Source organism: Mastacembelus armatus, chromosome 17 (genome assembly GCF_900324485.2).
Source record: "Mastacembelus armatus chromosome 17, fMasArm1.2, whole genome shotgun sequence".
In the NCBI taxonomy this organism is placed as follows: Eukaryota; Metazoa; Chordata; class Actinopteri; order Synbranchiformes; family Mastacembelidae; genus Mastacembelus; species Mastacembelus armatus.
Window position 1 is genome coordinate 2,842,439 of NC_046649.1, and position 25,156 is coordinate 2,867,594.

Consider the following 25,156-nt stretch of genomic DNA (forward strand, 5'->3'; position numbering starts at 1 on the left):
AACAATTGTAGTATCAGGCTGCAACATAAAACTGAACAAAGTGAAGGGGGTTTGAATACTTTCTGAATGCACTGTAGTTACAGTATAATTTGTAAGTCCATATATTGACCTTTGAAATTATAATTTGTAATTGTGCATTTGCTTTGTAATTTTGTCTATTTGAACACTTTATGTGTTAAAGGTCAGACACAGATATTTGTCAAAACTTTTTAAATTTTAATGAAAATAAGACGGAGGTAATAATTTTTGGCCCGGGTGGTACCAGTGGGTCTTTTCCTGTGGACTTGGGCCCTCTGGCACAATTTGGAAAGCCTGTTGTCACTAACCTGGGTTTTAGGTTAGATAACAATCTTAGACTGGACAGTCAGATCGGTGCAGTGGTGAAATCCAGTTTCTTTCAGCTGAGATGTTTAGCGAAGATAAAAATACATTCTATCAAGAGATCTCTTCACAACTTTAATTCATGCTTTCATTACAACTCGGTTGGACTATTGAAACTCTCTATATGTTGGTGTTAGTCAGTCCACATTGTCTCGTCTACAGCTGGTGCAAAATGCTGCTGCACGCCTTTTAACTGGCACACGAAAGAAGGAGCACATTATCCCTGTGTTATCCTCACTGCACTGGCTGCCTGTTCATTTTAGAGTTCATTTTAAGATTCTTTTATTTGTTTTTATGTCTTTAAATGGACTTGCCCCACCCTACCTCGCTGAGCTACTGCACTTGCACTCTCCTTCCCGGTCGCTCAGATCGGCTGGGCAGCTGCTTCCGGAGGTGCCGAGGACACAGCGGAAGCTCAGGGGGGATAGGACTTTTTCCGTTGCAGCTCCTAAACTCTGGAATTCATTGCCATTCCACATCAGACAGGCCTCTTCACTGCCCATTTTTAAATCTGCTCTTAAGACCCACCTATTCTCCTTGGCTTTTGATCCAGCATGAGTTGTTGTTTATACTCATGTTTAGTTGTGGCTATATGTTTTAATTTATTTTATTATTTATTAACTATTTTAATTACTATTAATATTGATTAATTATTATTAATATTAATTATTTTTAGTATTTCAATTCTTGTTATTGTATTTTATTCTAGTTGGATTTTTCTTATGTTCAGCACTTTGGTCGGTGGTTGCTGTATGTAAAGTGCTTTATAAATAAAGTTGACTTGACTTGACTTGAAAAGCTGATATTTTATTCTTTGTGTGATACAGTAAACAAAAATAGCAGCAGTAGCTCTGTGGGCAATGTAGTAACAGGTAAACAACACTGGGAGAGACAATGACCATCATTGGAAAATTTGGCCCCAGCAATTTCCACTGGTGGCCATGTTGGCCCAGTACCACACTCCTCTCTCAGCTGTTGCTGTATTTGCACTATACTATTTTGTGGTGCAAAATAGTAAATTCTGGTGCATTTCTATTTACTTCCAACTTGACCTGTTTATTATGGGTAACCATAAGTTGCTTCCAGAGAAGTCAACACTCACATCTCCCTATTCTCAACAAGTGAACCATTATACAAGTAGTACACTCAAGTGGAGACACATGAACGGATCTGATTGACTCCCATGCACATTCCCTTATGTGAAGCCCATAGAAACATGTATCAGACTTTATTTGTTGTGAATGAGTGCCCTTTTGTTGATGTATTGTTAATATATATCATCCAAGTACTGCAGCAGTGTGTTAGTATAACTATTTTCACTATTATATTTGCAACATTATACTTAAAATGTATTTAAAACCAAATAGATTTTAGTTTAATTACCATGGACCACTGCCCCTCTTGATGTTGCAGTTGTAAAAAAGCAAGTGGAAATTACTTTATTTCTACTTCATCTCAGTTTATTTTGAGTGTCTTCTAGATGTATTATAAGGAGTGCTGCTATTTTGGAGCTGTGATGTGGTCACTGGCAGAAAAAAGAGCAGGAGCTACAAACCAATATGGCACCAGCTGTTCTGCATGACCAAACCATGGAGTGCTGTATTTGGATAACAGGACACAACTAGACCAATGCTGAGATGGTCTATGGTTTAGTCTGTGATGGTTTGTTACCACAGTAACAATACACCTGCCTTGGGGCTTTCATATGCTTTTGGTGCAACTATTTTAGTACATTGTGAGAAGTATGGGAATGGATAGATTATAGACATTTAGTATATGGACCATCACCTTTAAAAGTGATCCACATAGGGAAGGGTTTCCTAACCCTTATAAATGAAGACATAAAAAGCGAAGAAAGAAGGATTATTAAAAGACTGGTTTGCTGCTTTTGTTTTGCAGTGACAGATAACAGCAATCCTAGTGTATTTTCACATTGTCTGGGGAGGAGGTGGTCAATGAATAGAACTAGTAGCATGTTGACTAAATGGTCAGGGTGTCTGTCAGTTGGAGTAGACCAGAAGTAGGCAGTGTTAGGCGAAGGTGTCAGTAAGCTTTCAGTACTGAAGGTAAACATCAAGTTGCTACAAAGCGAGGATTGTCCTGTGTCTGCAAAACAACTTAACTGTTGATTCTTACAGGAAACAATAGGAGTCAGTAGTGATGATAGTACTTTGGTTAAAAAGAAAAAAGGCTATTTACTTTCAGGAGCAATTCTAGGAGGGAACAAGAACAAAGGGATAACATTGGCAAGTAGAAGGCAGTGATCACATGTTAACCTTTGACATCAGTGATAGAATAATAAGGTAGATGTTGATGTCCAAAGGCCACCCGTTGCTAGCAGCAGGTCTCTGTGTAGCACCATTAAGAATATAGTGTGAACTTTGGTACCAGTAGTTGGTATTGAGTGGTTAAGGTGAGAGGTTATGGTTGAGACTTCAGGGCCGTGGTGCCTTACAGGACTGGCAGCAAGCTTTTCTGTAGTACCAATGGGAACACAGTTTCACCTTTAGCACCAGGGCACAATTTGCCGTTGTCTTGTCTAGGCAGGAGTCATCTATTGCTACTGATGCTGCTGGGGCTGCTGCTGGATAAACACAAAGAAAGATGAAAAATGTCTTAATTGTGTTAACTGCCAAATTTCAAGTGCACTATAGTGGTATAGCTAGGAGTTAATCTACCCTTCACTAAAGGAGCTGAAAGTGTACTCAAATGCTGTATCAGCTTTACTAAATGCCTACACACTATCAGTTTTTGTACCTGGTGTGTCTGTTGGACAGCTCTGGATTTCACAGCTTTGTCTGCCTTTTGGCTTGAGGGCAGAGTCACAGCTGTGGCCCCTGGTTATCAGTTCCTCGCCCTGGTAACACTTGACTTCTCGAACCTGGACCCCATTCCCACAGGTCTTACTGCACTGTGAGGGCATGACACAACAGGGCTTGTAATTTTTCTCTACATATTATTGATGACCATATTTAAAGACACCCAGTTCAAATACAGGTGCACCTACAAACAGTGTTGGGAGTAATCCATTACAAAAGTAATACCATTACAGTAATATATAACTTTTTAGCTGTAACACAATAATGTAATGCATTACTAATAAAACTTTGGTAACATTATACCTGCTACAATCTCAAGAACTTATGTTACAACACAGCAAGACATTTCATCACTAGAGAAAAAAAATAGTCTGTCTATTTCGTGTTGCTGGAATTTGATGGCTGAAATGGATTCTACATTTTGAACTTAGAGGAATTTACACAAACAGCCTGGCTTGAGATTAGTTACCTGGGACCATGATGTAGTGAACCATTTTGAGCAGGGTCTTTGGAAGCAGGCGGAGCTAGTCTCTGGTCTGTTAGTTTGGTCACAGATACTGTCTGGAAACTCTTTGAACACACCACCTTCCAGTCCAGCACACACCACCTGACGCTGGCGGACACCACGGCCACATGTAGCATTACACTGGTACACCCACAGAGGAGAAAAAAAAAAAAAAACTCTGATTTTGCTATTTTCTTAAACAGTCACATGTTCTAGCCAGCACCAGCCAAAACATACTCTGCCCAAGACCTCTCAAAACTGAAGTCCACTTACACGGACTGGCTCTAAATGTTTACCTGTTGCCATTCCTGTTCGACCCAATGGGGGGGACAGTCCCTGTCGCCACAGGGGTAGATGGCCAATGGGCGCAGTGACTGGTCACACTGCTCCTCTGACATTACCACCCCACCTGATGATCGACACATTACAGCACGCACCATCCTTCCCTCTCCACAAACACCTGAGCACTGGCCACGATAGAGAATTTTTTCAATGAAATGTAAAAACTACATTTTAAATGAGAAATGTTAGAATGCTTGGTGCAGTAATTGTTCAGTGTGTATGCACACAATGATGAAGCTGTGTGTGTTGTTAAACTCACAGGTCCCCAGTCAGAAACTGTCCATCTTCTGTCACAGGGTGGGCCTCCACATTCCTGGCTTTCTATTGGCTGAGAGGACTTATTGCACAGTCTTGTTGCTGAGGAACAACGAACTTCCCGAGTCTGAACACCCCGAGAGCCACAACGCGCAGAGCACTAACAAACACAGCATCATCTTTAACATGTTGGTATTGATTATACTACTCTGCACTGATATTTATTACCCCTCCTATTATTAGTATGATTGTCTATCATTTTCAAAAGCAGTATTTAGAGGTATGTGGTATGTAGATGCACATTTCCTGAGTTTTCAACTTCACAAAAATGCATCTACAGGGTCACATGGTAACAGAGTCAGAATGACAGACACCAGCATTAAAGCATAATGCCCCACTTCCCATGGACACTAGCACGGTGACAAGTCATAATATTATAATCAATCCATCCTTAGAATGCTAAAAAAGTATGAAATACAATTGCAATTGCAAAAATTTTAATTTTGGTAAATGACAATACTAGTTACATTCAACAACAGAGCTGTAGCATGTGGTTACCTCTGACCACTCAGCCACCTCCCACTGTGGCCCACAGCTCTGACCAAGGCAGACCTTTCTGCTGGCTGGTTTGTGCAGGTCATGTGACAGACACAGCGAATCATAAACAGAGGAGTCGAGACCAGGTGACAGCATCTTCCAACAGCGCACAATGCGGTACTGAACACCCTCACCACAGGTTCGAGAGCACGCACTCCAACCACTGGTCTCCCATCTGAAAAGTGGAGAGATGTGTATTTAGTAAGGTCTTCACTGAAAATTAATTTCATTTCATGGTGGAATATGTTCCTGTTTATAGAAAAAAAAGACAATACCAGTTTAACTTGAATGAATGTTGTCTGTGTTGCATTTAATTGCATCACATTATTGTGTTTGTCAATTTAATGTTGCAATTGGTAAGGGTGGAGCTAGTTAATGTTAAGTTATATATTTGCTTCTAATTTAAGTTATTTTAAATACAGCAGGGTAGCCTGTGAATTTCTTATTGAGGATCACTAAAGTTTAGGATTATTTATTTTTTTTATTTTATTATTTACTATATATACTTTTTATTATAAAACTGATAATTTAACTAGTAACTACAGTTATAAAATAAATGCAGTGAAGTAAATGCACATTATCCCCTGAAATGGACTGAAGTCAACATATGAAGTAGCAGAAAACAGAAATACAGTATTTACTGACTATAGTTGTAGTACTTAAGAATAGTATTTGAGTACATGGACTAAGTTACTTTCACCAATGTTAAAGGTGCAATATGTAAAATGTGAAAGATTTAGCAACATCTAGTGGTGAGATTACAGAATGCAATCTTTTGACCCCTCCTCACACCCCACCCCTAATTTTTCAGACACGAGGGAGGGTACGGTGGCCATCACCTTGAAAACAAAACACAATTCCCTGTCTAGAGCAAGTTTGTCTGTTTTGGGCTGCTGTAGAAACATAGCAGATTCACATGTCTACCTCTGTGAAAGTACGACCCACTCCCTAGGTAGATTTAAACGCTCATTCTAAGAGTACAAAAATGCAAAGTTTGTATTTTCTGCTGTTTGCAGACTAATGGGAACATATTTATGAATACTATATTCCATTTCCGCTATTTGATCTGTCTAAAAATTACACATTACACCTTTAAAAGGTAATATAAATTTGGCATTGTCAGCACCACAGTCCACAAATCAATGCAGTAATTTGTAGAACAAGTCACCAGTTTAGCCATATGCAGTTTGGACCTTTACTAACATTAAAAACAATTGCCCTGACAGAGCTAATGGGACATGGGCTTTACCCTCAAACATATGACTGGATAAACTTATAGCTTTTTCTGGAAACATCTCTGTAAAGCAAAATGGTTCATGACAATTACACCAAGGAGTCATGGGGACACCAGTCACTTAAATATAAGAGCCTAGTGTCTGCTGCAAAAGAGGATGACACTGAGTGAGAGACGGAAGAGAAGCAGTATTTTTCTTCCAATTACTACATGTATTTTTCTTCCAATTACTACATGTATACATATTTTAGCAAGTATTTTCCACCCTGTGAAGAAAAGCCATTTTTTTGACTTGCATGACAAGTTTGGACTACTGATGAATATCATGTAAAAAAAATTTAAATACAAGAAAATTAGTGAATGCCACAAATTCTCTGTCATATTTGCCATTTAAGAATTGTTTAACTTTTTTCAACATAAGGCCCAGTGCAATTTACAGCTGAACCATGACTGATCCTGTCACTTTGCAGACTATGAAACTGTGGAACCATGTACACAGAAGGTAAGCTGATATGGGACAAATCAGTGTGTTTTACACACACAACAGCATGTAGAACTTTTATAAAAATAAATCAGGGCTTTGATTTTAGAAACAACTCATGATTTCTATTATATTTCTGGACATGAATGCCATTGATCATGCTGATATCTAAATTTCAAATTTTGAAAGTTGTGAAAACAACATCCAGAATGCTGCAGCCAGAGTCCTGACAGGAACTAGCAAGAGAGATCTTATTTCTCCTATATTGGCTTCTCTTCATTGGCTCCCTGTAAAATCCAGAATAGAATTTAAAATCCTTCTTCTCACATACAAATCCTTTCATGATCAAGCTCCTTCATACCTGAAAGACCTCATAGTACCATATTATCCCAATAGACCACTTCGCTCTCAGAGTGCAGGTCTACTTGTGGTGCGCCTGGTTCTGCTGGAGGTTTTTTCTTCCGTTAAAGGGAGTTTTTCCTCTCCACAGCCAAGTGCTCGCTCATAAGGGATTTGTTTGTTTTTGTTTTATTCAAGTACTTTGAGATGATTGTAACTGTGATTTGGTGCTATACAAATAAAACTGAATTGACTTGAATTGAATTGAAAATTGACCGCCCTATTCTTTGGTTTGTACTTTGATTAGATTTATTTAGTTTTTCTCTTAACACTTGCTTGATTTTGCCTAAGAGTTTCAGGTTCTATCAGATTCAAGCATGCCTATGTCGTGCAACTTTAAATGTTACTTTCCAAATTCAGAGGGTATCATCTCAAATGTATGTTTTTCTGATCTCTATGAGAAATTTAACAACCATATTATGTCTAGTTTGTGTCAAGTGGTAAAGCCAGTACCTTGGAGGACATTCCTTTCCAGTGCAGAATTCATGTGTGGGCTCTGGCCTGGTCAGCGAGTCACAGTAACTGTCATCAACTTCAGTACCGTCATACCGAACACACAATGCATAGCTAGTAGTGATACCTGCTAATACACATAGTGTTAATAGAGTATATACAGACTGCTGACATACTTTTACTTTAGATCTATAACGCACACAATGCATGTATAGTTCTTTGTGTATATTATAAGAAGATGAAAATGAACAGGAACAAGAAGAACTTTACAGATTATTACAGGTAATAAGGTGATAATGCACGACAGTAATAAGAAAAACAATTGGCAAAAACACTAGTCTACTATGTTCTTTGTTAGGACCCCTCTTGATGCATCACCATTCTATTACAACAAGACCGGGCATGTTTACCAGAGGAAAAAAAAGGAGCAGTGGTAAAACTGTCCTAGTCAGTTTAACCTATTAAATACTTTCAGTAGTTTCAAACCAACGTTTATACTATGTTCTGGGACACCACCTGAAAAGTCCTGATATGCAATATTAATATATTGGATCTGCTATATCAGCAAGTCAAATACAAATATTTTCTATGGTCATGGTAAACAAAATTTCACATCCTGAATTATCAGAAATTCCACATTTGATAAATGTGGTTATCATATTGATGTACTTGCATATAGCAAGTGCATTTACCTGTTGTACAGGTTGAGCTGCACGGCGCATAAGCAGAAACCTTCCAGCGATACATGTCTGCCAGACTAATATCTGGGTCTAGACCCACATCAAAGTCATTGCTAGAGAGAGAGACAGATAAATGCTTTTCTGACACCTAATCTTTTTCCAGTTCATTTTATAAATACCCACTGAAGTAACAATTACTGTGGCTACAAAAGAGGCAAATTATGTAAATTAGGTTACATTAAAAACAACTCAAACTGTAGCAAACGTTTGCACAATTATTAAAATGGGGTGGATACAAAATCACAGAACTGATTTTAATTTTCATAAAATAAGCATTAAAGATTCAAGACACTGAACATCATATTTAGCATAAATGTGCAGTAATTGAGCCCCATGGTATCATGGTTTTTTAGCAAAATATCTTAGCTACAGAATATTTCCTCATACCTTTCTGTGTTGGCTGCCTGGACTGCAGACACCTGTGACAGCTGTACCATAATAGCAGTATATGAGTCTGAGTGTGTGCCAGGCTCTGTTTCCATGAGTTTAACAGAATGTGTTTCGGTAACTGTGAGCATATCTGAGTGAATATCCAGCAGCATGCCTGTATGTGTTTCTTTGTCTGCAGAGGCCGATATTTCCAAATGTGAATTAGTATCATTAAGTGTGTGTTTAACAGTGTATGTGTTCGCATCTGTCTGGTTGTGTTGTAGATCCTCCAGTAGCAGATAGGGGGTCTCGTCAGGTAGGGATGCAGAATGAATTAATGATGGCTCATCGATCAAGTTTGAGGAACTCCCTTAATGGACAGAAAATCAAAAACATTACAAATACAACCTATTAATAAGCCTGGTAGCACTACGTGGCTCGAAAGAAACAACATAACTGAACATTTTGCTAATGTTAATGCTATATGCTCTAAAACAAGTGCTGTTTAGGCAGTCTAAATGGGATTATTGTCTGAAAGCACTGGTATCAAATGGATTAAGTTTCAAATCTGGAAAATGGACAATTATACCAGTGATTGTTTGCATACACCCTGCCAGTAGTAAGGTTGAAGTAAAGTAAGCCAGCTGATTGTTGGCACAGCAACGTCACCTCTGCACAACATTCAACAATGCTACCATAAACTACCATCACTTGTGGTTGCTATTGTACTGAAAAGTAATTGCTAGGAGCTAAAAAAGTCCCACAAATAGCATTTTAAGAGTTATTAGAGCTCTCAGTTCCTGGGGTGCGGACACACAAACTTCCTCCAAAGGTTCTAAGAGCTATGAAAAAGTTTCTCCAGTCTAAAAATGTGTAGTTTCACAAATTCCAATTGGTTCAGGACAAATCAAATCATGACAAATAAAAAAGGATCATTCAATACAGTAGTTCGGTTGACAGTTCTTTAAAATAAATAAATCATAACGACACATCATCAACTATCGATCAAATATCAATATGCAGAAACCCATTAAAACTACAGTGTGCATTGCTGTGAAATTATGCAGACATAAGAGGTTAATCATTGTTTCTGAAAAGCTGTTAACCACATTATTATTTTAGGTTTTAAACATTTATGAAATTATCAAAACTGTCATTGATTGTCAGCTAGCATCAATATATTGTATAGTAGCAACTTCTAAATTTGTTTTTAATTTAAAAAAGTAAAAAGCCTGATTACAAGAGAGACACATCTCAGACTCACGGTAGCTAGATGGTGCTGGAGGTCCCTGCTCTTCCACATCATTGTGGCTGAATACATGACTGGTGACATCAGCCTGCTTGTAGATCAATTTATCCACTTGCGGTGGAGGACTGGGTGTCAGGATCTTCCACACCGCTTTCTCCTCCTCTTCTTCTTCCTCTAGCTGGATGTCTGACTGGTCAGTAGCTCCTAGCTGGGTGTTGAAAGGATGCACAGATGCCATATGCCCTCTGCTGTGGTTTGATAACATAACTTGATCCACTCTGACATCCTCATTGACCTCATTATAGGTGAAGTTGCGAAGAGAGTGGGCAGAGCCTGTGGTGATGCCTTCTGCAGCAGTGAGGTTATAAGACTTCAGGGGGATGGTGTATTCATATGTGATGTGGGGGTGCTTCCCATTCAAGTTGTAGTACTACATACACATAAAAATAACACTGATACTGATTTACCACTTTCTACTGGTATAAAACATAATCTTGTTTTACCAAATATGTAAAACTTTAAGTGCACAAACTAAATGTGTGTTGGAATGCATGTCTGTGTGTGTACTACCATAATATTAAGGCCCTGCAGTACTGGTCCCTGGGCAATGATGTATTCCAGCCCATCAGAGAACACATTGCTTGGACGTCGGTATTTAAACACTGTACCCGCCACACGGAAGTTTTGAGGATTGTCAAACACAGTATTTCCATTGAAGAAGAAATGACCAGCTTCATCTGACAGGGCTAGATAGGAGGGAAACATCAGGGGATGGGACTAAGTCAGTGATAATTACAATTGGGTCAGAATCCATATTGACATGATTACTAATTTCCATTATTGTGGTTCCTGCAATATAGCTGCTGGTTTTTATCTTGTATTGACAGACTAAAAATATTACAATATAAAACATCCTAGAACCACTGTTACAGAGTGCTTTAAATGTTTATTTAGATCAGTTAATTGTATACTCTTTATATTGACCTTAAAGAAGTTGTAGGTTCTCACCCAGGATGTTCTCAGACTTGTGTCTCTCTATGATCTGTATGTCTGTGGCTCCAGGTGGGATGTTTGTGATGAACACATAGCCTGATGACAAATATACGACTTTAAACACAGGTCTGACTCGCTAATGTGAAATATGTAAGAAAAGAGTGTCACAAATGAAACAAAAGACAAACACTAACATGGTTAAATGTCAATGACACAACATGGGCACATATGTGGAACAGGTTAATTTTATTTCACCTTCTCCAGAAGCACTGAAACTGATATCTAGACAAAAGTATCAGACAAAGTGAAATATGTTTCACCTGATGATGGCTCTGGTGAACTTCATGCCCAAGAGGGTTATGGCAGTGCTGGAAAATAATGGTGGTCACACAAAATATTGACACTTTGGGCCCAATTTGGACATTTTCACTTAGGGGTGTACTCACTTTTGTTGCCAGCGGTTTAGACATTAATGGCTGTGTGTTGAGTTATTTTGAGGGGAGAGCAAATTTATACTGTTATAGAAGCTGTACACTCACTACTTTACATTGTAGCAAAGTGTCATTTCTTCAGTGTTGTCACATGAAAAGATATGATAAACTATTTACAAAAATGTGAGGGGTGTACTCACTTCTGTGAGATACTGTATCTCATGTCTCAAAACCAGGAGGGTATTCCAGAAAGGCTTAGTGATAACTTCTTCCACTTCCATGGTGATACAATACCAAAATGCATTAATTTTAGGATGCTTACATCATGGAAAAGAAAAGAATCTTGGCTGTAGCATCTAGTAGCCTTTTAATTTGTTGCCCCCATGAGGTTAACAAATTCTTGTGTCAACAGTAGGATTGTTGTTAGGGAAATTCAAGTCTGCAAAATAATGAAACTGAAAATGGACTATACTGAAAAAAATGATATTTTTGTTATTTTAATTCACTCTTTTCTCCAGCAAACTGCCACATTTCTAGCTTTACTGGATTAAAATGAGTTTCTGCTCTTTATTTATTTGTTGCCATGATAAAATTACAGTATTGGATGTGATAACCTTTTATGGACATTTTAGATTGAGTGAGATCTACTCAGAGTTTACTTCTGAAATACCTCTGTGCACAGATCAAAACAGAACAATCTGCATGCATAGATAACACAAGAGTTAATACAAAAACAATGTCAGAATTTAAATGTGGATTGAGAATATTCTGTTTTACTGTGGCAGTATAATCAAATCCACCACCAGATAAATTGATTTTAATTGTAACTTATACTTGGGTCCACATCTGTCCACATGTGTTTGTGTGTGTGTGTTACCTAACTGTGTGAGTGCCTTCCTGTATGATCCAGAGATGCGTTGGCATGACGTCCCATTGCCTCCACATACTCCACATGTGTCTACTGTCTTAGTGCTATACAGCTCTCCATCACAACCTACAGGCTGCAGAAGAAGAGAACTTAAAAAACAGGTTTGTTATTTATTTAGAGGCTTCATTCATCCAGTCAGTCCATTATTCTCACCAACAAGAAACTCACCAAGAAACACTGGCTTTAAAATAATAGAAAACATAATTTCACAGCACTGAATATATTTAATACATTTTGGATATTCTAAAAGAGGAAAAATATTAAATCACAATCACTGCATTGATTACCTGACATACTCCCTCTATGCAAACTCCTTGGTATTTTGTGTCACGACAGAAGGTACCATCATGGGCAGGAACTAGCAGCTGTCGCTCACCACTGATTGTTGTACACTGCAGGTCACAGGGCTTATTGGAGATGCTGATGTAATCAGCTACACAGGAAAATACATATTTTTAAAGATATTTACTTCATATTTATATGATTTATATGTAATAGTCTATAAAATACAAAAAATGTTACATCTGTTTTAATTTGGAATTGCCTAAGTCCACAACTGCTTAGTGCAGCTTTAACTAAAAATGAATGACAGATCCAAAAACTTCTGTAAATGTTGGACTTAGTAAAACTGAAATACTCCCTGTATGCAAACACAACAATTATTACCAGATACTCATTTGACAATTTTGCAACAATTTACTTCTATTTATTCAAGAAGGAGCAACATGCAAGTTGTAAGCTGTCATGTTCAGTGTAAATAACTACAGCCCACACCAACGCAGTTTGCTTTCCAGTGATTTTGTTAGCTAAATATCTAAATATTGGGACTTGGGAGGCAGATGAAAGAAAGTCTCATAGAAATTATACCTGGGTATAGAGGTATCCACTGGTAGTATCTTCTCCCAAAGGCTTTAGAGTTGAATTGTGAACACTGGTGCTGTTTAAAACTAACACTGGAGCTGGGACAGGGCTGGAAAACACAGATACATAGAAGCAAACACACACAGACACAAAGCACAGAAAAGTATACCTATAGATTAAACGACAATTCAAACTTGACAAATGTCAGTATGTGCTATTTTCAGGTTATCCTTAGTATCAATAGCAGTGTATCATCATACCTGGTTTGGACAGAGCTGGTACTGCTTAGGAGAGCCAATACAATATGAGCTGTTTACATTCTGGGTGGTGGATAGCCTGGGAAAGAGACAGAATACACTTTGTAGTTAATAAAATGTATTACATGTACAACAGACAAAATGCATGACCCCTCAGCATCACATTCAGCAGTAAGCAACATTACATCAGAGAGAGGGGCTGGGAACCTATTCCATGTGAACGTCTTTTCTTCACCAGTCCACACAGTGTAGGAGTCCATACACAGGAAAGATGTGAGGTAGTGACTTAACTCTCTCCTGCCATTTAAAACTCTGTCAAACACTGTGTAAGAACAGTTGATGTTTAATAAGGAATGCTCTTGCTTTAACATGGGACCCGCCAACAATGCCTCTACACTGCCTATTGAACAGCTGAGGCTTAGTTGGTGTTTGGAAATGTATGAACACAATGCGATGAAAAGAAAAGCAAGAATTACTGTTATGGCCATACAGACTTATGTGACTCATAAGTCATGCATTCCTATTTCTTTGTAGTATAAGCAGTGATTTGATGACATTTATCACTCATAAAAAGGTAAGTTTGTCTCTGTAATGAGAAGCTAGAGCAGCCGCTACTATGAGCACACAGTACTTATGTAAACTTTTCAGGCACTTGACAAAAACTCACACAACCCATTCAAAATGCTATATACTGAATAATGCTAAAGGTATCTCCATTACTGTCTTCTATTCTATCCACAAACCACTAACTACCCTGAAATTTATTACCGTCACTTCCATTTTTGGTGACTGTTTCACAACTTCAGAGAGTCCCTTGTGAAGTGCCTTTCTTTCTCAAAAAACCACTACTGAACCACTTTTCTGACCTAAAGAGATATACTGTAAGCACAACCTATATTGATCCACACACAATTTCTAGACTACTTTTATCAGTTATCAGCTCCCCAGTTCATTGACGAAGCAAGAGAGATAGAAAACACAGGGAAGGATAGGGGCAGATGTTTTCAGTGAATACGTTCTGACAAACCCTCAGGTAACTACATTATACCCAGACAAAAACCAGTGGACTGGTGGTCATATAATGGAGCATTTAGCACCTTCACAATTTAGCACCCAAAAGTTTTCTCAGGAGTTGGCTGAGACCAAAAAAAAAAAAAAACAGGAGAGTGGTGCATCCAAACAGGGCTCCAAATGTATATTATGAATGATGAGAACCAGGTGTCTAAAACACTTTTTCTAATACAAACTTTCTAATAAACTATAAAAGGTGTTAGCAGGTGGGCAAAAAACATGTTAATGTGGCCCCAAGTATTAACAATAGGTCATCTGCTACTGTCCCAATACTACATCTATAATGACTGACAGCTCAACAGAGAAATCAAAATGTGACTGCAAAATTTCCCCAAAACACAATCAATCAATTAATCAATCAATCAATAAACAGTAACAGCTAATGGGTCTACTTTAGGTGTAGTAACATGGATATTAAACTTTGCCTAGTTTAAAAGTGAAAACTCTCACCACAGTAAAACTGTGATACCTGATATAGCTATTGTCTTTAGTTTTCTACTGTACGTAGCTGTGTGACCATACTATCAAGTGCCTAGGTTTATGTTTTTAGAGGAAACATGAGATGTGATCAACATTAGCTGATTCTGAAGAAGAGAAAGAACTTGGATTTTGTGACAGTGCAGGAGTAAGGCCCATTTATTTACTTGAAACCAGCTGATGGAAACACATCACAAGAGCCTCAACACTTCAAAGCTTTGCAAAATTTCACAAGTAACATGTGCCTGCAGCAGTTGTACCAAGAACAATCTGTCGGACTGCTGTAATTTATGTTCAATATGATTCTAATTCTGTATGTGTGTGTTGGGGAGGACCTAAAGAACTCCAACATGGAGTTATTGCATGTGTCTTTCATTATCATGTTAACTGCACCCTCACCCACCCACATACAGACACACAAAAATAGTCTATCTGTGTCCCTTATTCTTCAGCCCTTCTTCCTACACTGTTTAGACAGTAAATTAGGAGAGACAGCAGGAAGAGTTGAGTGGAAGGTCACTATGTGAGAGTGTCACACCTAATCGGAAGAAGGTGATGAGGAGAGGACCAGAGAGGAAGAGGAGAGAGAAGAAAAGAAGAGGAAGTAGGCGAAGGAAGCAAGAGAAAGGTTAAAAAAGTGGAAATGACAAAAGGGTGAAAAAATTGAATGAGGATTAAAAGGGGCAGACATAAAAGAAGAAAAAGAGAAGGACATGAACAAGAACAGAAGTAAGAAAAAAGAAGGATAGGAGAAGGGGAGAGAGAGAGCCAACATTAAAGGCAGAATGGAGTTAAACTTGGTTGACAGAAACCTCCACAAGTTTGACAGAGGGGATTCACCCACATTCTGTAAATACTCTATGTATCTTACCCAAGCCTCCGCTGGGCTATTAAGCATTTTTGGCACAGTAGCCAAAGTAAATTACTGCAACTTTTGCATTCACCACATGACGCACACTGGCCCAACAAGCATTTTTCTCATAGACATCACTGGAAAACAAGAGGCTGTAAAATGGTAAATACATTTTGAGTGTCATAAACACTGTGACATGACTCTTTTATGATCAGAATTAGATCCACTGGTCCCAGTATCACAAGGAAACCCTAAGAGAGTCTTAGGATATTTATATTTCTATAAATTTCATGTATTGGGGAACCAATACGAGGCCAGCCGGCCTGCTCAGTTGGAGTTTCAGTAGTGTACATGCTCTATGGACTGCAAAAATGTTGAACCAAGAAAAGCATCAGTAATTTTATGAATAGAATAAAGGAAATAGTTGTATGAACTCATACAATGCAATACAATCAGCCAAGTATAATGCCTACATTACTGACACTCCATACTGCCTGTTGGTCCCATACTACATTCTACCCTCACTATTGAACAAGGCCCTAAAATACTTGAACTCTACTATTTGAAACTTGAATAAACCTTCTCCAAGTCTACAAAATACTTGCAGACTGCATGACCAAACCCCCATGAAAGTAACTGTCCAGTGGTAAAGAGCAGTTGTTCCAATATTAGGAAAGGAATTTCTTTTCCTGGATTTGACGTTTGAAAATCAAACTGTCCCTGGTTTGAACCACCATAGACAGTCACATGCAGATGTGCTTGTACTCTGACATTACACTTGAATTTATAACCCCTTCAATAGTGAACCTGACAAAGATTTTGGGATAGGAGCGTAACGTAAAATCATGTTTCACCTACATGTGTGCAACCATATAATTTTTTAAACACACTACCTCTGTATGAGACAGTGTCTCTCCTGACTCCTCACACCTCCTCCACAGCTTCTGGAACAAGAGGACCAACTGGACCACTCCCCCCACCACTGAAACACCTCGTCCTGGGAGAAAACCGTACAGGACAACAGTCAGAAAAATGCAAACCAAACAAGTGTGTCATTTCAATTAGGGACAGGTTCAACATACGAAACTAAGTTAAAGAGCACTTTTAAAATTGCCCTAAATATTAAGCAGTCTTCATACATCAGAAAGAATACAGAAGTGGAAAACCCTGTGACAGTGACAGGTTGCTGGAATTCTGAAATCCCCAGCATGTTGTGTGCATCTTTGCCATAGTGTTATAATGTTACACATCTTAATCATTTACAATACAAAAGTAAAATACTGAAACATTAAAAAGAGTGCAAATGTGTAATTACAGTACCTTGTTGCCTGTCTGTTTAACATTCAGGCTATCATGGCTGTGTGGTTGTAGAGGGAGGTTATACTGCTCTACCCTTTCTTCACTTCTGTCCTGGCAAACACACACCACATACATAAGACATTAACATTAAAATGGAACACATGTAATAGGGTTCCCACTAATAGGGAACGTGAGCTGGGTTTAGACCGTCGTGAGACAGGTTAGTTTTACCCTACTGATGATGTGTTGTTGCAATAGTAATCCTATTGATACGTATTGGGCTACGTATCAATGGATGCCTCATATAAAGAAATCTCAATTCAGTTGAACTCTTGAAATACACAGGTGAAAGAAACTTACCCTAACCATGTAAATGTTCCAATTGCTGACCACTACACTAGAATGCCTTTGTGGCGTTGTGATAGCACTGGCAAGATCAGTATTCTACTGAACTCTCATTCCCAGCCAGAGTCTTCCTTTGTTGTGTGTTTGTTTATTTCCTCTTTGTCCTTGGTCATGACTATCAACTGCCACACCTTATTGAATCTTATTGTATCTTATTGAATTTGCCTGGGGTTTGTGCCCTCTGCCAGATCATGGCTACATGTTTGTTGCATGTTATGGGCTGCATGTCATTCCTGTGTCTGCGTCAGTCAGTCACTTGTTTCATCCGGTTATCATTCTTGCAGTGGTTCATCATCATCACCATGTGCCTTTTCACCACTCCTGGACTCAACACTCCAACAATTAAACCAGGTTACCAGTAGTGTTTTGATTCATGGACTTTTCTGTGTGCAATGCTTTTTGCTTTCTTGTTTTGCATTTCCCCTCTTAGTTATTTGTATTGGCATCAGTGTTTTAGCCTCTCGTTTTTATGTTTAAATAAACCTGCAAACTCACACCTGACATGGCTCTGCCTCTGCGTTTGGTTCTCACCCTTAACTTCACTCTGAAGTTAAGTATGAAATTTAACCTGTATTCCACAATATTCCCTTGGGGATTAATAGTACTCTATTTATCTCTCTACAGTGTCTACATGAGTAGCTACTTGAGGGAAAATATACTGTAATATGTTTCTATTTCACAAACTTATAAAAAAAATATTTGGGCTTTGACAAGAACTATATTGTTATTTTCAGCTTTTTAGCACATACAAAAATGGCACTGCCAGCTGCTCAGCTGCATTTTGGTTAAATTATTCCTCTCATATTTGACTCTAAATGTGTTTAAGAAGGTGGCTGCTATTTGCCAAAATGTGCTGTGTGCAAAGAATTATTCCTGCAAACCACTGTCTTTTTACTAGTACACTGACCAAAATTATAAATGCAACATTTTTCATGAGCTGAACTCAAAGATCTAAGACATATTCTATGTACACAAAAGGCCTATTTCTCTGAAATATTCTTTCCAACATGAGGTGATGGTCATGGATGAATGGCACAACAATGGGCCTCAGGATATCGTCACAGTATCTCTGTGCATTCAAAATTCCATGAATAAAATGCACCTGTGTTTGCTGTCCATAACATATACCTGCCCATTCCATAACCCCACCACCACCATGGGCCACTCGACCCACAACGTTGTCATCAGCAAACTGCTCATCCATACGACGCCATACCTGTTGTCACCTTTCCAAAGTGCCAGACACCATCGAATGTGAGCATTTGCCCACTCAAGTCGGTTACGACGACGAACTGCAATCAGGTCGAGACCACAATGAGGACGACGAGCATGCAGATGAGCTTCCCTGAGACGGTTTCTGACAGTTTGTGCTGAAATTCTTTGGTTATGCAAACCGATTGTTGCAGCAGCTGTCCAGGAGGAGGTGCAGGTGAAGGGCTGGTGTGGTTACACATGGTCTGCGGTTGTGAGGCCGGTTGGATGTACTGCTAAATTCTCTGAAACGCCTTTGGAGACGGTTTATGGCAGAGAAATGAACATTCAATTCACGGGCAACATTTGTGGCATTGTGCTGTGTGATAAAACTGCACATTTTACAGTGGCCTCTTATTGTGGCCAGCCTAAGGCACACCTAGGCAATAATCATATGCTTGTCTAATCAGCATCTTGATATGCCACAGTGAGATGGATGGATTATCTCGGCAAAGCTGAAGTGCTCACTAACACAGGTTTAGACAGATTTGTGAACAATATTTGAGAGAAATAGGCCTTTTGTGTACATAGAAAAAATCTTAGATCTTTGAGTTCAGCTCATGAAAAATGGGGGCAAAAACAAAAGTGTTGTGTTTATAATTTTGGTCAGTGTAGATATACAACTACAAAAACATACAAAATAAAATACATTACAGTGTACAGAGGTGAGAACATTCTCAACTTTGAAGGTGCAAAATATTTGTTATTGTGACACAAACATTAGGACAACTAACAAATATACTACATGTAAATTAAACACGAGTCACAACATCAGAAGAATAAAATGTGCTTCATCTCAATTAAAAGGCTCCATCAAGCGGGATTTTTTTTATTTCTACACTGAAAAACACACATACACATCAAGGCTCAAACTCCCAGAGCTGAGCTGTCTCAACGAGGCCCTAAACAAGCCTACACAAGCTCCTTACTCTGTCAGATTACCCTCTGGCTAATACAACACATAAACATACACACCACTGTAGTGTGTGTTTGAATATTTGTGTGAGCCATTTGTGAGCCATAATTAGACAGGAATAGGTGCTTACTGTGAAAGCTATGGCAGTCAAAGTGTTTTAATGGATGACATCAGGTGGTTCATCTGAGAAGTCAACTTTCTGTTTTAATCGATGACCCATCAGTGCAAGTACCTTATCATTGTCAGTGACTAAATGAAAAGGTCAGCTGACCTTATATTACAATGTTAAATAATTAACAACCAGTGTTAAAAAATTCAAATAAAAAAAAGTTTAAATCCAGCAGCAAGTTTCTAAACAATTTGGAACTATGGACAACTGAATAGTCTGACGGGGTTGACATTATAAGTCAATATTAGGTTATCCCAGGTACATCTATACAATATATTTACATGACTGCTAAAAATTATAAATTTATTTTTCACATGTAAAATGTCCTGCTCAGAACACAAATTGAACACACCTACTAAATAACAAAATGTAAGGGTTCTCATCAATATATTTATATGTTTTACAGTCTAATATCAGCTGATATATTATCAACAGATCTTAACCCAAATATTGCTATCATTGCATGCATTAGTCCAGGTTCAAGGACACGATTACATATGTGATAATACTGACGTCTCTAAAACTGAGCAGTGTTAATTTTACTTGAGCAACATTCCTTAGTTATAAAATTAGGATTGCTAAGCGGCAAGTGGGTATTAAGTATTATTAAATTCCATTCCTGTTCTCAGATCTCTGCACTGGCTTCCTGTCGCTTAGAGAATAGACTTTAATACTGCACTGCTCTCTCTTCATGACTCTACAGTACATCTCTGACATGTTGCCATACAAACCATCTTGGACTCTTCAGAGGTAAAAAACTTTTCTTTTTACCTATGAATATGACAACTGAAAGTGTTTTGTCTGCACTCATTCTCTTCTATTTAATTTTAAGTTAATGATTTATTCTATTTAAAATCCAATTTTTCTGTTTTTTTATTTTAATTTTTGCCTATGTACTTTTAACTTGTCTTTCATAACTGTAAAGCACTTTGAATTAAGTCTGTGTATGAACTGTGCTATACAAATAAACTTGCCTTGCCTACTTAATGGTTAAATAAAACTTTTTTTTTTCACATTACTTAACTGTTGCTACTGGAAGGCAATGTCTTCGAATAATCTTTGCCAAAAACATAACAGATATGTCAGTTGTAAAATGCAGTCCACAACTTTCCTTTTATATTACTGCTATCATTATTTCTATGTGTAGTAAATTATATACACTAAAGAGTATGCATATATTTTTCTAATCAATTCTTTAGTTTCTTTGGCCAGAATGATAAACTCACTGCTAACCAGACAACAACGGTGAATTTTATCAGCTCTGTTTAGTCCATTCACGTGGCTAGAAAGCAAACAGTGTTTATGGTTTAGACAGCTGAGAAAAGGGTCTGTAAACAATTGTTTGCACAGCCTTTGGTAACGCATTTGTTTAGAGTTTCAACCATGAGACCCCAAATCACCCTGCTGGGCTGGCAGCAGCACACTATCACCATGTTGTCTTCTTTCTACAGTCTATGTAAGCCTTTTGGTCACACAGGCAATCAAGCAGCTCATTTGCCAGTATAGCCAAATGGTCTGTCAGTGATGTAACCTTCGAATATTAGTTCAAAGACATGATGGCTTCCCTGGCAGTTGCTGTCTATTTGAGAGACTAAATTACTAAATACTGTTATGCTTAGCCACATACTGATTTTTTTTTTCCACAACACGTTGTGCAGTTTAAAACATTGCCTTTACTGTCATTAGCAAGGATAAAAATCAATAAAACGGTGAAGTACTTTATGTGAACCAAAACATCAATAAAAAATAAATAATTCGTTTTGTAAGCAGTTACAAACAGCTAGCCTATCAAAATTCCCCAGTGTGTAGTCACTCATCCAATTACACTGTAATTTATGTAAGTTACAATCAGACATAACTACTGTCCAACTTAAGAGTAGGCCTCAGCAGGAAGGTTTTTTTTTCTAATAATAAAGACGCTACACTTCCTAAGTTCTTAGAGGAGTGAAGCATATATTTCTTACACAAACAACAAATATGAGGTTAGAGAGGTACAGAAAGTACAGCACAAAAAAAATGTTTATCTGAATACAAGATGGGTTCCAGTGGTTAGTTCCAAGTTAGTAAAACATCCAGGTTGATTAGACTTTGCTGCCAATGAAACCCTTATTGAATCCCTCACACAGCCTCAGTTAAGTCACTCTTCCTTCTTTACAAAAAGATGTATACAAACACATGATAACTCAGTGGTGGTATTAACAAACATGACAGACTGACCTAAACACTCCAGTCAACAAGTCCACAAGTCAACAAAACCACAAATGCTATGGTTAAATATTTACGTACCATTTAGCATTTTAAAGTAAGAACTTGTGTTATGACACATTCTGTAAACTGTCAGACTCTGTGATGATGTAGGGCAATTAATTTGTCTTCAGGTAAAATAAAGTGCATAATGCTTCAGAAACAGTGATTCATTTAAAAGATTTAAAATTTCAAGAGTAGGATTATTTTTACTTACTTTAATGGCGATTAGTCCTTAACTCACAGTGGAAATCAATTGCGTTTTACAAAGAGCTAGATAATTACATATTATGTTATATACATTGTAAATCAATGAGATTAAAATTGTTTGGCACTATACTGAGTAAAATAAATGGAAAATTTTAAACAATACACAAACATTCAATAGAGGATTCAAAACGGATGTCGATATCGATAGTTTTGAATCCTTTAAAAGTGGATAAGGAATTTTCATCACATCTGAAAAAATGCTGCACAGCCCCGTCCTGATCTGAATTAACTAGGTTAACTGAAACATGAACAGAAAAACTGCAAGCATTGTTTCCGCAAGACCCATCATTCAAAATGATCAAGTGTAACAAAGCTGCTGTTTTTAAACTATTATAAGCAAATATGCAAGTTAATACTGCAGTCCAAAAGTCGACCTCCGTCAGAAAGGGTTTTGGTTTAGGGTTAAGACAGGCCACACACTATGACAGGTTACTCTGTAAGAACGTTTGGAAAAAAGACACGCCATTCATAATACATATAATTTATATCATTTCAATGCTGTGTGTCGTGTCTTAAACACATCTTACAGTGGGGTTCATTCCTAACGCAACATGCAGCCAAGCATCCCACAATACCTCACTATTAGACAGTACTGACTTTTCGAGGAGGTTCGCCGAAGGACCAGTGACATTCCGCATTTGATTAACAGCTAGCTAACTACACTGTCTTTTTTCGAAGCCCGGATTTTAGCTCATACAGTAACGCTATCGTTGCTGAGCCAGGCTAATTAACGAACTGAAAAATGGCTCCGATAATGAAGCTGAAAACTAAACAGTGGTCTACAGAGTCATGAAGCTGACAGACTAGAGAAGTAACGTGAACTACTCTCCCCTGGAGCAAACCACTCAGTCCGCCTCCAAGGCTTCAAGTCAAACGGCCGTTGCGAGGTGAACGGCTGCTCTGCGAGCTACTTACCTTAATGGGCCACTTGCTCCTTAACGGGAGAACCGGGAGATGTAGCAGGAGAAAGGAGCAAACCGGGAGAGCTAAGCCTCCGTTACCGAACATGGTTCATTCATGTCACGGAGCGACAACACTTCCCCTCCCCTTACCTCCGTCTCCGTCCTCACTCCTCTCATCCTGCCCTCCTTGCTCCGCCCATTTCGACCCCCTTCTCATGTAACTACGCCTTCTGGCCACGCTCACGCTCACACAGTGAAGGTTACGCACGCGCAAAAGATACTAATATTTTGATTTCATTCGTTACATCCACATGATGTTTTTCACTTACAGCTGTCCAGTGAAGAATTACAGGAGATCTGCACCGCAGAGACGCTGCTTCATTGCCTGGTCTACTAACCTACACAGACAAACAAATTAATTGGACTCTTTGTGTGTGTGTGTGTGTGTGTGTGTGTGTGTGTGTGTGTGTGTGTGTGTGTGTGTGTGTGTGTGTGTGTGCGCGCGTGTTATTGTTTATTTTGTGGAATTATAGAGTCTTATGGCCGTGGACACAAAAGACTTCCTGAATCTCTCAGTCTTGGCTTTAGGAGGAATTAGTCTGTGGCTGAATGAACTTCCCATTCGCCACAGTTCCTCATGAAGTGGGTGGGCAGAATTGTCCAGTATGGAGTTTATTTTGTCCACCATCCTCCTCTCTTCCACAGCCTCCAGACTGTCCAGTTCCAGTCCAACAACAGATTTTGCCTTACTGATTAACTTATTTGGTCTGTTGGCCTCACCAGCCTTGATGCCACCTCCCCAGCACACAACTGCAAAGAACATTGCACTTGCTACTACAGACTGATAGAACATCTTCAGTAGCTTGTTGCACACACCAAAAGAACAGAGTCTCCTGAGGAAGAACAGTCTGCTCTGTCCTTTCTTGAAGAGTGCATCTGTATTGTTTGACCAGTCCAGTTTGTTGTTAATGTGGACTCCAAGGTATTTGTAGGAGTCCACAATCCCTACTTCCTCTCCAAGGATGGAGACAGGGACTCGGGTGTTCCTACTCCTCCTAAAGTCCACCACATCTGGTTTTCTTGATATTGAGCTTTAGACAGTTGTTACACCAGTCAACAAAGCTTTTTATCAAGTGTCTGTATTCCTTATCATCGTTATCATTATTGATGCATCCAATGATTGAAGAGTCATCAGAGAACTTCTAGAGGTGACAGGTTCCTGAGTCGTCGTGGAAGTCTGAGGTGTAGAGTGTAAACAGGAATGGTGCCAGTTCCTTGTATTGTGTTGATGAGGAGTCAGATGGTGAGGGGAGGGGAGGAGGTATTGGAGATGAGGTATACTTCAATGTTGTATGGCTGCTGATAGAGGAGATGGCATCGGTGGGCAATGAGGAGGCAGCAGAGGAGGTGTCAAATCTATTGAAGAACAGGTTAAGTTCATTAGCAAACTTTGAGTCTCCTTCCACAGCAGTGTGTGACTTCTTATAGGCAGTCATTATTTTCACTGTTACATGTAAAGTGTTGCACCTCTGTCCGCTTGCACTAGTGAGAACCCAGGCAGTTCAAGCGAGCTGCCTGGTATATTTTCATTCAGTCAGGTCTTGGTGAAGCAAATCAAGCTACACTTTCTGTACTGTCACTGGCTGCTAGCTAAAACAGAAAGTTCATCCACTTTGTTGCAGAGTGACCTCACATTCCCCATAATAATTGTTGGGAGAAATGGTTTAAATCTCCTACGTTTTTCTCGATACTTCATTCCTGCTCTGCAGCCCCTCCTACACCTCCTCAGGTCTTGGGGGATTCCAGGTTTTATACCGAGAAGCAGACTTGTTCTCAGTATAGATGCCGTTGCCACAGAAATGTATATATACAGTTTCCATAATCTCCATATAATAGAAGATCCATAATTAGAAAATCCCAACTCATATCAGAGAGAAAGCATAGATCTTGATTTGACTTGGATTATCAGATGATAATTCAGTAAACTTGCAAAAAACAAACAGAG

The 25,156-nt window shown here is 38.6% G+C and overlaps 1 protein-coding gene across 3 annotated transcripts; it reads right to left on the bottom strand.

Annotated features, from left to right (window-relative positions):
* Positions 1–1,218: 1,218 nt before the first annotated feature.
* LOC113133948 (ADAMTS-like protein 2) lies at positions 1,219–23,303 on the bottom strand. 3 transcript variants are annotated; one of them, XM_026313022.1, is made up of 19 exons: positions 23,165–23,303; positions 17,016–17,105; positions 16,589–16,692; positions 13,298–13,373; positions 13,044–13,146; positions 12,464–12,609; positions 12,126–12,249; positions 10,833–10,913; positions 10,395–10,570; positions 9,840–10,254; positions 8,594–8,945; positions 8,159–8,259; positions 7,467–7,593; positions 4,861–5,074; positions 4,307–4,462; positions 4,002–4,172; positions 3,670–3,846; positions 3,139–3,292; positions 1,219–2,965 (listed from the first exon to the last, which is right to left on the bottom strand). In XM_026313022.1, exons 1-19 carry the CDS (start codon positions 23,255–23,257, stop codon positions 2,817–2,819), a joined length of 3,009 nt encoding a protein of 1,002 aa, XP_026168807.1. In that variant the 5' UTR covers positions 23,258–23,303; the 3' UTR covers positions 1,219–2,816. The 3 variants fall into 3 exon arrangements, with proteins under 3 accessions (XP_026168807.1, XP_026168808.1, XP_026168806.1); XM_026313023.1 differs by having other exon boundaries at positions 1,219–2,962; positions 7,467–7,596; XM_026313021.1 differs by having other exon boundaries at positions 7,467–7,596.
* Between the last annotated feature and the right edge of the window lie 1,853 nt (positions 23,304–25,156).

Excerpts from the sequence above, each read along its gene's own strand:
- LOC113133948 (XM_026313021.1), bottom strand. The coding sequence starts at position 23,257 with ATGTTCGGTAACGGAGGCTTAGCTCTCCCGGTTTGCTCCTTTCTCCTG. Across the intron at positions 7,597-8,158 it reads CAGCTCAACCTGTACAACAG|CAGGTATCACTACTAGCTAT; the intron begins GTAAATGCACTT and ends TATGTGTATTAG. Across the intron at positions 3,847-4,001 it reads TCGAACAGGAATGGCAACAG|TGTAATGCTACATGTGGCCG; the intron begins GTAAACATTTAG and ends TGGGTGTACCAG.